This window comes from Zootoca vivipara, chromosome 7 (assembly GCF_963506605.1).
Source record: "Zootoca vivipara chromosome 7, rZooViv1.1, whole genome shotgun sequence".
Classification (NCBI taxonomy): Eukaryota; Metazoa; Chordata; class Lepidosauria; order Squamata; family Lacertidae; genus Zootoca; species Zootoca vivipara.
The window spans coordinates 35,157,218-35,170,886 of record NC_083282.1 but is presented as its reverse complement, the minus strand read 5'-3'; the positions used below and the strand labels follow the sequence as shown (position 1 = coordinate 35,170,886).

Here is a 13,669-nt window from a genome sequence, read left to right as displayed (position 1 = left end):
AATTGATAGTTCACATGTTGGTCAGTGAAGAAAAACATGGACAGCATTGTCACAAGAGTATCTATCAGGTAGCCCAGACAATGCATTTATTGGCTTATATTCAGTCTTCCTCTGTTTCACAGGATTGACCAAAGTCCTGTAAAAATCTCTTATGATGTGTCAGCATTGTCTTATTGCTGATTATCCTGGGCAGAAGCAGACACTCCTCCATACCACCTCTTGCATTGGCCAGAAACCTTTCCACCTGGTCTCTAGTAATTGATTATATTTTAAAAATCACTAGAACCAAATTACCCTTGAAATGGTCTTTAATAATGCTCAAATCAACACACTTGACAGATCATTGATGTACAAACTAAGAAAATGGATAGACATTCGTTTTAACAATTGCCATTAAACGAGTGCACCGGGGTTACAAAATTCAATACAGTTAAATGTTGACCATTAGTTTTAGATGTTTTAGAAGATTCTCTGTGTTTCTGAAGCACATGCACAGATAACATATTCTGCCAAATAAATTAAAACCATAGGAGTCCTGGAGCTCATTCAGACACCATGATGTGGCATTTCACGAGTGGACCCTGAGGAGCCTTGGCCTCAGACACTCTTTTGTCCCTTATTGTGTTGTGGCCCCCACCTTTACTTTCTGGCACACCATAGTTTACCATTTACCCCCCCCCCCAAAAAAATCTGGGTAAACCATGGCCTTGCCCATGAACCAGGATGGCTTACTGTTCTGTCTGAATAACTCTTTAGTGTTGGGCTTCCAGAACAAATAGTAAAGAGCATCTGAGACAAGGCAATACTTCTAAATGATCAACCAGCAATTCCAGTTGGCTTGAAATAGTTAACAGTAGTCTCTGTTCAAAAATGCCCGTGTTGCAAAGAGCTCTCCAAACCACTAGGTTTATACTACCCCAGCATCATATTCCAGGTGGCTGGTGTGTTTGTGTGTGTATTTCCTAATTTTTTTGCTTTGAAATCCTGTAATCTAAAGAAGAGTTCCGTATCACTCTCTTCTAGCATTTTGAATATTATGGGTGCAAATAAAGGTACAGTGGTGCCTCAGGTTACAGATGCTTCAGGTTACAGACTCCACTAACCCAGAAATAGTACCTCGAGTTAAGAACTTTGCTTCAGGATGAGAACAGAAATCGTGCAGTGGCAGCGGGAGGCCCCATTTGCTAAAGTAGTACCTCAGGTTAAGAACAGTTTCAGGTTAAGAACAGACCTCCAGAACGAATTAAGTTCTTAACCTGGGGTACCATTGTATCATTTCAGTTGCTCTATATTTTTTTAAAAATTCAAGGTTATATTCTGTCATCTTGGAGGAATTTGGGGTTCTAGTCTTACATGGTTCTGAGCACATGGGCTGCAGTCCTTATGTAGAGTTAAGTCTTCTTTAATCTCATTGACTTCAGTGGAATTGAAGTGGCCTGTGTGCAGGATTGAAGGGTTCAGCTTTAACTCTGTCAAGCACATTTTAATCATAAATGATTAATTTTAAACATTTAGGAAAGTTATTGGCATTCTTTGAATGTAACTGAATGAAGTGAGTCAGAAAAAGAAAGAAAGCAATCCATTTTGATTTCAGAACTGCTACAAGGAACTGCCCTGCAAGCAGTTCATTCTTTGAACTCATGTATATATGACTTGAACAGCTTCTGGGATTACTATTTTAAACATGTCATAAAACCTTTAAGCAGATTTCAATGAAAAGAGTGGCATTGGGCTGATCTTCTTGCAGCTATACCTCTTTGGTAGCATTTCTGAAGGAAGCACTTGGTTTTATGAGAACTCATTATCAGCTATGAGTACCAGCCCTATGATGCCACTGGATCAAATTTTGTAGAGTTTTCCTAGCCTTGAGGCTAGCTGGTTTCTGATATTACCATATTGACAGTATTATGACTATGTTTAAAATAGTAATCCCAGAAACTGCTCATGCCTTATATACAAGACATGACTCCAAAAAAAAATTAACTGCTTTAAGGTAGCTCCTTGAAGCACATATCATTACTGTATGAAAATGAGGCTTGCCGGGGGCTCACTTGGAGATGGTGTTTCTACACTTAGAAGCTCAAGCACTAAGAGATGGTACAGCTTCTATGTTGTTTCCCCATTGATTCCTTTACATACATTTCCCCCCTGCCTACCGCAGAAGAAGTCCAGTTTTACCATACTGCAGGCAGGGGAAAAGGAGTGGAAAAGGAAGACCAGAGTGAGAGATGTATTGACTGTGTCCTTGTTCAGCACCTTAAAGCATTTCAAAAAGCAGGGATGGGGAGCTTTTTTCAGCTGCATTTGGGTTTCAAGGGCCAGTCATGGGCAGGGCCAGAAGCAAAATTGGGAAAGTTATGAAGGTAAATTTTACCTTTGTGCAGTAGCCTAGTTTCTTCTGTCTCTCACTTTTCTCTGTCACATTCCAGCCAGACAAAAGCACTTGGGGCACGAAGAAGGGGACAGTGAGGGGTGTGGCCTGGGGAGAGCTCAGAGGGCCACATAAGGATGTCTGAAGGGCCACATTCAGCTCCAGACCTGGCATTCTTCACCCCTGATTTAAAGGTGCAGACTGGACACTATCTCAGGTTGAGGATCTGTCAACCACAGTAGAAGGCAATGGATAATGATTCCTGTATTTTCTTGTGGCCACAGAATCTTTGAAAAGGATATCCCTAAATCAGTTTTGAGTGTATGTGCAGACTTACGTCTGGTTGAACTGTATGTGTGTAGTGAATTATTGTGTCTATAGCACATAAGAGTTAATCTTGGCTGCTTTTGATATTTTAAATAATTCAAATATATGTCAGATGCATGTGATGGGGAAATGGTTATGGGGGAAGGCCAAGAATAATAGCATAGCCACAGTTAGGAGACAATATTTGAATCAGAATAATCAATAGCACAGTTGGCTAATAAACAATAGTAGTTTGATTCATACATATATATATTTTCTATGTTTCAGTTTTTGTTGCTGATATGCTAGTTTACATACCTGCAGTAATCTTGTACTGTTGTTATTTAAAAGAGACTTCTGCTAAGAGGAAGGTTGGTATGATTTATTTTTCTTTTCTTCTTTTGGACTTACAATGAAAACTTTTCTTCTAGAATGGAAGGCAAGGATGGGGCTACTTAATGCTACAAAATCAGAAAATATTTTCTGCTAGCATAAAATTGATAGCACAAGTTGCTAGTTCATTTATAGTTAATAATGTTACATTGACCTCAATTACTGGAAAGGCTTGCAAAAACGAAATGTTTTGCAAGTAATGTTGACCAAATTTTTGTATGATTAAGAAACAAGGATTGCAAAAACAAACAAACAAACAAAGTATGCAGCATAATGCAAGTTATATTTTTACTCAGAAGTAGGTCCCATTAACTTCAGTGGAATTTGGTCCCAAGTAAGATCGCATAGGATTGTAGACTTGCTTTTCTGCATTATAAATACCTTTGCCCTGCTTTTCCACTAAAAATGCCCAAGGCCTCCCTGGGTAGGCTGTTAACAATCTGGTAATGGCCACAGAAAAAGACTTCTCCCAGATCACCTCCAAACGCCACTCAGATGTTGATAGGACACATAGAGCCTCTACATCAGATGTACCTGCTCACATTGGAAGAGACTTTTTTTAAGCCTTACTTGCACTTTAGATGCCCCCCCCTCACTTCCAATGTCCCTGCCCCATTCAGGTCACAGATCTTACTGAGGTCAAATGTTTGTGTGTGCTGGGGGTAAATTCAGTTCATGCTTTTGAATCCCAAATTTAACATTTAGACCGACCCTTTTAATAGCCACGAATAGCTAGCTGAATCACAGTTTTGGCAAGTAGAACAAGATATGTTTGTAGAGTGATGCAGTGGGTTCTCTGTTGCCTTTTATGCATTGTTTCAGCTGGGAGAAGTGAAACGTGTTTACGGTCACATACTCTTTCTAGGTTGCATGGGGATGAAAACAATTTTTCATGGGCAGCCTGGGCTGCGTACCAGTAGGCAGCAGAACAAGAGGCAAAATGCAGAAGAGCAATGGATGTGCCTCTTACCTTTGTATTCTTACAAGTAGAACTGCATTCCAGCCTTGCAAAAGTCACACACTCCTTTTCCATCTGTCCTCAAGTCAAGTAAGCAAGCACCATCACAGTTCAAAGCAGGCATCCCCAAACTTCGCCCCTCCAGATGTTTTGGACTACAATTCCCATCTTCCCCGACCACTGTAAGCTAGGGATCATGGGAGTTGTAGGCCAAAACATCTGGAGGGCCGCAGTTTGGGGATGCCTGGTTCAAAGCCTCATTCCAGCAAAGCAGAAATACTTAATGAGGATGTAGACCAGAGTTGCTGAGGAGTGTGGCCTGAGGGCCACATAGAGAGGCTTGGAGGCTGCACTTGGCCTCCAAGCCTGAGGGTTACCCACCCTTGTTCTATTATGTGATGAATTATTACAAAATTAGCTTATTTGTGTTTCTTTTAATGTAGAATGTCTGTCTTTCTTTCCCAGATTTCTAGTGCTCTCTGCATACTGCTTTATCCGGGACTCATTCTGATTGATTATGGACATTTTCAGTATCCTTGCCTATTCTGTGAGGTCATCTCTTTACACTTTACCAATTCAATGGATTCTCTTAACCGAACACCAATCTCTTTGATATAGAGCAACAAGGGATGTAATGGTTTAGGGGAAGTATGTGAACAGGAAGGAATAATTCCTGTTCATAGCGCAAGATGTTTTTAAGAGCAGTGAAAAAGATACAGCCCTGTGCACGCTTACCTCAGAATAAGCACCATTTGAACACAAGAGCAGCTAACTCCCAAGGTAAACATGCATAGGATTGTGCTGTTAGGTATTAATGGTGCAGCTAAACATTTAAAACTACAGTTATTGAGTAATCTGGGTTTCTTCTCTTATGCTGAATGTGTCGATACATGCTTGTTCAGTATGAGGTGTGTGGTATAAATACCCAAAGGTGAGTTCACATAGGCATATTTATCTCAAGATGGCTGAAATAAAAGTTGTATGTGTGAAACAGCCATCGGAGATTAAACAGCAGATAACAATTCGATGTCACTTTATGTTATCTCAAAATGCAGTTCAGTGGAGGCAATCCATAAGCTCTGTTGTGCATCCTCAAGGGATGTACAGTACTTTGCATGGATCTTTATGGAAAGGTAACAAAACTGCACATCATTATGATGGTTGCAGCCAGTATGGGCAAACTACACATTTTCAGGGTCCTTGTTTTATGCTATTTGAGAAGTGTAGGAACTGCTCCCCAGCTCTGCTGGCTTTTGAGTAATGCCAAACAGAGACACACAGATGATGTCGTTCCTTCAGGTTGCATATTGGTGTTTGAGAGCTCAGGGCAAAATCTCACAGGTAAACACTTTGAAGTCACATTTATTTCAACTGGAAGATTAATTAAACCTCAAATAAAATTGCTTCAATCTCTCCCATTGAAATCAGTGGGACTTCAGACTTTGACAGGATTAAATTTATGAGTAATGGTGGCAAGAGGAGACCATCTGAAGTATTTCCTTTATAACTTAACCGTTTAAATCTGTTTTGTCCTTAACATTAAAAACATATATAATTCCGTGAGCCTTGGATTTGCTTTGTGGGGAGTGCTTTGCCTGTCTTATGATTTGGACCTCTTAGGCTCAATAGCATTCTGCTTGGCTCTAAACTACAAACAAATGGAACTGTACCATTCATTGCCCTTCTTCAGCTATCTCTTGGGAAAGTGCTTCAAAAAAGGGCTGGTGGGGAAGGGGTGAGTATCTTTAAAAGTTGACATCCAGAAAATGGTCCTGGAATGCACTTACGCAGGCTTGCCTTGGGAATTTGTGCATGTGATTCATTTCTCGATTAAGCTTTTGGAGAAGGGATTCATGTCATTATAATTCTTTACTCCCCCCCTCCCCCAGAATAACATTTTCTCCTAAGTCATTAAATAACATACTAAATAGTTTTAAGAGTGTCCATAGTGTATCAAAATACACACGACTCTCTTTTCTCTTCAACACCTGTCATTAGTTAAGCACAGGTCACAAATGGACATCCAGATTTAGAAGATAAGAGTTTAGCATATCTCTTTTAACATTTAACAGTTTTCTTATCCCTGATCTCTTCTCCTGTTATCTATCTCACGTTAGGTTATTTAATGTCTGTTGTTATGCACGGTACTTTAAGTCAGCTTTATGTTTGAGAGCACACAAACATTACTATTTTCTTTCATATGAGCACTTCTTTGGGGCTTAGATTATTTTAATTTTTTTCTTACAGGCTGTTACTATTAATGAAACTGGGGTTTACCGTAGGTGTTTCTTTTGCTCTCTGTTGGCTCCCGTTTTGTACAGACGTTGAACAAATTTTGCAAGTGTTCAGAAGGCTCTTTCCAGTTGATCGAGGTTTGTTCGAGGTATGCCTCATCTTCCCTGCCCTGCCCCCTCACAAGCTTCTTGTAAATGTTTTATATTTTTAGCTCCCTTGAGAAACCTTCACTTTGACCCTTAGGGATTTCATGTGGAAGATACACCAGAAGGCTAGTAATATGATCTGGCTTCTCTGGCCGTCATTTCTTGCCAGTTATTTAATCCAGCGTTTAACCCCTAGCTCAGCTGGCATCTTCCAGGATATTATATGAGTAGACAACATTTATACTATCGTCAGATCTATAGCTCAGATGTACATTTTTCCGCTTGACCAGATTCCATAGTAATTAACAGCGTCCTTGCTCAATCTTATCTAGAGGATCTAAAAAAATGAATACAAACTGGATTCTCTTTTTTACTGTTCTAAAATAGTCATTGGGTTGATGCTAAAATGTTACATGCTTTAGAAGGCATTGAGATTCCTGATTTGCTGTGTTGGCCATCTTGCTTTGCTAAAGCAAGGCCTAAAGTAAGGTGTTGAGCAATAAAGTATATGGTTTTATTATAGATATGAGATCTATTAAGTGGTTTGCACCAGAGAGAGGGTGTGGGGAAGAGAGAGTGAGAAATAGTGACACAACTCAGCAGTGGACTTACTTCTGAAAACCATTAACATCCCTGGTAGTGGGACTGGCACATTGGTAGAAATTTAGGATCACTTGTATGTTGACATTTTACACGAAGTGTGAGGTATATTGAAATTCACAAGCCAAAGAACTGTCAAGTAATTTGGTGAGTTTACATGTGTATTTTTAGGGAGGCAGGATATGTATTTTTTTTGATACACATTGCTAGGTTTCACTGATGTAAGCCCATGTTTTATAATGAAGAAACTTCACACGATTTTATCCAGGATAGCTCAGGGATTTTTGATCTAATGTTAGCTGAAATATTTTCTGAGCTGAGCAGAGGAGTGACTGATTTGGATATTAATCTGGATAAACTGAGAAACTGTCTACGTAAGCAGTGCACGGTAAGTTTATACTGGGTTGCCTGTGACAGGTTCTTTGCATTGGTTCCCATTTACAGAGATGCCTGCAAGTGCTGATAGTTGTAAAACTTCTCTGGCTATTAAACAGGCATCTTATATGTTTGTGAGTGCTGCCAAGCACTTGTCACCTTCAGCAAATTTGCAGTGTGTGTTCTGTACACTTGTAAGTGAACAAGGAGGGATGTCTCAGTTGTTGGTAGTAGCTTTCTTGCTGTTATGTCTACACAGCTGTGATTCAAGCAGCTGTTTAGGGATGAGTTTCATGAGCATGCTAGCTGTGTGGTTACAAATTTAATTTGGAAAGTGATCCTAGCACAACTGCTAATGTCTTTAGACTTCTTGATTTATTAGGGTTAACTCTGTCATTGCTAGCAACTAGCAAGCAGAGCTAAATATGTTCTAGTAGCAGAATGTGGCAAAATATAGTGTGGCTTCACATTTGTAAAAAAAACTTTCAGATTTCTCTTACTTAATATGCTACAGCATTGTTATAAGAGATTTTTCTAACACAAGCTCTGGCTCTTGTACTCAGTAATGTACTTCTCTGTTAATTAAAGGCTTGTTTTAATCAAAATGACATTGCCCACTATTTTGAACCAAGGTCACACAGATGCATTTAATCTCGGCATCAAATATACATCCGTGCAAAAAGATCCCTGCCATTCAATGTATAAATAAGGCCCATCAACAAAAAATAATGCAACACTTTAAATATCTTCTCAGGATAAAGTGGCCAATGTTTGGTGCACTGTAAGTGTTTTTTTCAAAGTAAAGGCAGTGCTGTCAGCAGAAACTCAACTTAAACTAAGGTAAGTAAGAATAGAAGTCCATAGCAACTTTCAAGTCTGAATTATGTTCCACCGTTGGTAGGATCACAAGATAGTATTTTAAAACAATGTAATAATATTGCCCTCTCTTTGGTGGTTCCCACGTCTGCGGAATGCCCTCCCCTTATGGTTATGAGTAGTGCCAACATTGTTATCATTTCAATGCCAGCTGAAGACTTATATCTGCCCAGGCATTTTAAGTTTTGCAAGTTGATTGCTATTTAACTTGCTTTGTTTTTTCTAGCTGCTTTGATGGTTTCTTTTACAATTTATTGTTTCTTTTATGATTTGGTTGGTTGGTGTTTATTTCATTTTGTGTTCTGTACCTTACTCTCGAATCTATATTGATGAAGGACAGGTTATACATATTTTTTAAATAATAAATACATTAAATGTCAGATTCTGGCACTGGTTCAACCATCTGCATGGAAACAGAGTTGATTTAAACAGTTAGTAGTGTCATGTGGTTGTTTTCTGCTTGTTTAATTTGTGAGTTTAAAATTAGGAAATTAAAAACAGGAACCTTATTATTTGTTTTTTAGTGCAGGTATAAAAAAAATCAGGTTTGATTCATAGTTTTAAGAAGGTTAATCCATTTTTACTGATAGCATTCTTAATACATTATTTTATGTTCAGCTTTGCCTTAACATTCCTGACTGCACTTCCCAGTTGCATAAAACTAACTCTGCAGCCTTCTATCAAAGGATTCAAATATGCTTTGGTAAGTGTTTAATGAACGTGTTTTTTTTTTAAAAAAATGTAATGTTTGTATGTTTTATAATAGAAACAAATATATTTCTCCATTCACACTCTGTTCAGTTTCATAGAACAACATATATATGTACTATATGATCTCTTCCAACAAGAAACCCAAAACCTGGCCATTTTGAGTGACCATAGGTGCTGTATCTAAGACCAGTCAGACTGCTCATTATTCTTGTTTGCACACCAAAACATGGTGCTCTAGAAACAGATTATGAAGTTGGAATCATCCATACACCAGAAGGCTTATTGCTTTCCTCCCACAAATACATATGTGCATATGCACGCGCACACAATCATATATAGGATGAAAATATGTTATAGAATGGAAATTAGAATGAGGTGGCAAAATATGCACAGAAATTGCTATATAGACCATTTGGCCTATGCAGGAAACCTGGAGCAATGTCACCCTGGCAGATGACTTGTCTAGCCTCTGCATGAATTCCTCTAGTGAGGGGAGCCCACTACTCTCAAGGAACTTGGTTCTATTGAGAAACTTCTGAAGTCTATCCTCTTGTAAGTTATGCTTATTACACCCTTGTTCCGCCCTTTGGGACAGCAGAGAACAAATTTGTTTAAAAGCTTATGGTGCAATTTATCTGGTTCTGAAGACTTCAAACTTACCTAAAATAGCTAGGTATTTCCTGACCAACTTGGAACCGCAACTCCTAACCTCTCACTATTGAATTATATAATCATAGAGTTGTAGGGTTGGAAAGGGTCCCAATGATCATCTAGTCCAACCCCATGCAATGCAGGAATCTCAACTAGATCAGACCTGATGGATGATACATGATCAGTCAAGCTACTTGTGCAAGGTTGCACACTTATTTTGGCAGTGGAATTCATCTGTTCATGTCATATGGATCGTTAGAGAAAGGAGAACCAACTCTATCTTCTGGGAATGAGGAAGCCTCATTAATTAAACATTTATGTGGCAGCCTAAATAACGGCAATCACATTAAGCAGGCATGTTGGTCCAAATTGCCCAGTAAGACTCATAAATCAGATGACTTAATATTTCTGGCTTGGAGAAGGTAGCCAGGGCTATTCTGAATCCTTGTCACTGTATTGTGGTGTTCATAGTTCTTTTTTGACCTATGCCTTATGTTAATAATCTCTGATAAACAGCCACCCTTGTCTCTGTTACTTAAATTTTGAAGCTTAGCTGTCATTGCAAGCTGAAGCTTTGCCTAAATAGTCACACAGTACTTTTAAAAGGATCAATAAAGTTACTCCGCTGTGCTACTTTGTATTTATTAAAAGTTACTCTGACAACACTTATAACAGAACATGATTATAGCAGTCCTCCAACAATACGTAAGTGGTATTCTTCAAATTGCTGAAGTGAAGGGAAATGCCTACAATTTTTTGTTCTTTAATTTTTCTTCAAAATACTTTCATCACGCAAAAAAGCAGAGGTGGATTTAAGGAAATGTGACTGGTCCAGCCACACGGGGTATAGAGTCCTGTGTCCGTCACATTCTACAATAATGTAGAATGGAAGGCAGGTGGGGGATAATTTTTTGTGTTGCACAGGATGCTGCTGAAATTTGAGACCTCAAGTTCCACCACTGAAAAAAGCCTTGTGTGGATGAGTGTTCACTTCTTCTTCTTTTGCTTTTTTTCAGATCAATGTTACTTGTAAAAAAATAAGAGTAATTATTGCAATAACTTTAAAAAGGAACTGTGCTTTTCTCTCGAATGTTTTTATACTGCAACTTTAAAATATTTCATACACTTAGTTATAGTAACATACCCATTTTAAATGTACTTGAAAAGAAGGAAAAGTGGTCTTAAGCACAGTGAAATTTCAAGCAGAATCCTGTGACCTGGTGCTCCAGATATTGTTGGGCTACAGCTCCCATCAACCCTCACCATTGGCAATGGGAATTGTAGTCCAAACATCTGGAGAACACCATGTTGGGAAAGCCTGCTTCTATGGATACATGTAAGCTGTTTCTGAATAGCAAAAACATCCTCTACACATTCCTGTCAATGGATATATAAGCAGTACTTGTTGCCTCATTGTGTTAACACTTGTTAACTTTTTTTTTAACAGGTTAGCTGTGCATTATCCTTCTTCCTGTTCTCATTCCAAGTGCATGAAAAATCTATTCTTCTAGTTTCAATGTAAGTTGTATCTTCCGCTTTAAAAATATATTGCACCATTAATTATCTGTTGAAATGGGAAGTAAACAAACAGCACATCTGATGAAGTGGATCATGGGATCTGATCTAGAATAGGGCTCCAGTACCTATGCAAGGGTACATCTTGAACAGGCATCCCCAAACTTCTGCCCTCCAGATGTTTTGGACTACAATTCCCATCTTCCCCGACCACTGGTTCTGTTAGCTAGGGATCATGGGAGTTTTGGCCAAAACATCTGGAGGGCCGCAGTTTGGGGGTGCCTGATCTTGAATGTGCCGAAGCACAAGAGAATTGGTTCAACCAAATAACATTATTCCCTTTGCCCAGGGTGCATGAAAGGGTATTTAGTATACCTGGCCAAAGGAGGTGCCCTCTATGTCTTATTTTTGAAAAGCTAAATGTTTTAGAATGCATTGTCTTCCATCCTCTTTTCTTTTTACACCCATCATGTAAGAAGTAGACTTGGGAAGTAGGAAAATTGTGGGGAAGTGGGAAAAGTGACAGCTCTAAAATTGGTCCACATGCTTCAGAGATGGCTTTTGCAAAGTTCATAAGATGCTGAACATGCACTGAAGTCACATGCTCAGCAGGAACCGTAGAGCCAGGTTCCTATATCACAGTAATGTCAAATCTGATATTTTGGGATTTACTTGGGACCAAAGAGCAGTTTTTGCATCTGTAGGTCTGTTTGCCCAGAATGTTAAACCATGTTGTAGTGCTACATGCTTCAGCTAAAATGAATCCGAGCAAGACTCAGGCTTGCATGCTACTCCTTTCCTCCTGCATAGCTGGAAGGATGTTTCTAGTATTTACTTTCCGGCTTCTTTGGAAATTGTCTCGTGTTCTCCAGACCAACGAACTGTAGTTAAACCAGCCAGCTTCAGAAACCATGATTTTAAAGCTGGCTTGTTTTGAAACTGAAATGTCAGTATGTCTTTCTGCAGGTCACCTTTATGTGAGCTTCATTATCAAGCCCTTCTGTTAACTACTTTCAGCTATTTGCTTGCATGGGTCTGTCAGAATTGCTCTTATTGACAAGGGAAGGGATATGGCTGAGTGACGGAACACGTTTGCATGCAGTATGTCCCTGGTTCAATTCCTGGTCTCTCCAGTTAGAGCTGGAAAAGGCTTCTGCCAGAAACGCTGGAGCCAGTCAGCATTGACATTGCTCAGCAAGATGGGCCTCAATGGTCTGACTTGGTATAAGGCAGCTTCCTGTGTTAAAAATGAGTCAAGTAGTAGTAAAGAATGGGACTTGCAATAGAATGTTGAAGTGTGGGGTGACAGTATTGAATATGCCAGCCAGCCAAGCTTTCTTCCATTTTCTCGGTTCACTATATTTTGCTTTGGTTCTTTCACCAATGCCTCATCCCCAGACATCCTACATTTAGGTAGCTGCTGAGCATACTCAGCTTTCATTGGGGGAATCTCCCCTTACATTTTCCCTTACTAAATATTGCTAATACCTTTATCTTGGGTTCTCAGTGGCCTTGTTTTTGTTACCATTCTGGTGGCACTCACCATTTGGATTTTCTATTGCTATATATATACATGATTGTAAGAATAGTAAGTGGTGTTAACACTTCACTTACCCCAATAGGAAGGTGCATAAACAATCTCCATGTGCAATTTATTTTACTCTGTTGCCCTAATGGGCTGCTTGGCCATTACTGTTATTAATGTGCCGGTGGTCTGTATTCTAAATGAATGCCCCTTACTGTGGCTTTGCATCACTTTTGTTAAAACAAAAAATAATGTGAAAGTATGATGTAGCAGCTCCGCTGTCAACTAATTGAAATGTTACCTTGACAATGTTTATGTAGGTTTTATTTGCTTTCCCCCATAGACCCGTCTGCTTAGTTATACATGAAATTCCTTTTATGTCTACATGGTTTCTACTTGTTTCAACCTTCAGGTGAGTAGTTTGAATATTAGTATTTCTAAATAATTCTAACTTGAGTTTATTGAGGACTCCCCACCCTCACTCCCTTATCTGTTGTTGGGCAAATAACTACGACAGGGCATGAACTAATTTGTTTCTTTCTCCACAGCATGCTTCCCCTTCTCCTGAAAGATGGCCTGCTCCTGCCATATATTGTGACAACACTGGCCTTTCTCACAGTGTGTGCAACTTCTTTTTCAATATTTGAAAATACTTCTGAAGACAATATGCAGCTAAAACTTTTCCCCACTTCCATTAGACGATGCATTCCATGGTTCAGAACATTCACAACGGTTATTAGGAGTTCAGTAAGTAACTCTTACAAAAACCTTGTCTTTTGTGCACTGATTTGTCTAAGGGGTAGATGCTTTCCTTTTGTTTATGAGCTTTAAACATAAGCCACTGTATAGTTGCCAAGGTCCCCTGTCGCACTGCTGCCATGATTCCCACTCTGTGCAGATGCTGCTGGTGAAGAAAATTGCTGGAACATTTTAAGCAGTTATCTGGGGCAGCACCTGACACTTTTAGAATGGCATGAAGAAGCTGCAGCATGCCTTTGGCTTGCACT

At 39.2% G+C, this 13,669-nt stretch overlaps 1 protein-coding gene across 4 annotated transcripts in view; it reads left to right on the top strand.

The window, feature by feature from the left end:
- ALG6 (ALG6 alpha-1,3-glucosyltransferase) overlaps positions 1-13,669 on the top strand; it is a 30,890-nt gene that overhangs the window by 14,213 nt on the left and 3,008 nt on the right. For all 4 annotated transcript variants that reach the window (XM_035122540.2, XM_035122538.2, XM_060276852.1 and 1 more), the window contains 9 exons: positions 2,966-3,048; positions 4,494-4,558; positions 5,578-5,763; positions 6,276-6,411; positions 8,139-8,224; positions 8,879-8,963; positions 11,070-11,140; positions 13,006-13,074; positions 13,211-13,409. In XM_035122540.2, the coding sequence (XP_034978431.1) occupies positions 2,966-3,048; positions 4,494-4,558; positions 5,578-5,763; positions 6,276-6,411; positions 8,139-8,224; positions 8,879-8,963; positions 11,070-11,140; positions 13,006-13,074; positions 13,211-13,409 (980 nt within the window). The remainder of the gene's footprint in view (positions 1-2,965; positions 3,049-4,493; positions 4,559-5,577; positions 5,764-6,275; positions 6,412-8,138; positions 8,225-8,878; positions 8,964-11,069; positions 11,141-13,005; positions 13,075-13,210; positions 13,410-13,669) is intronic.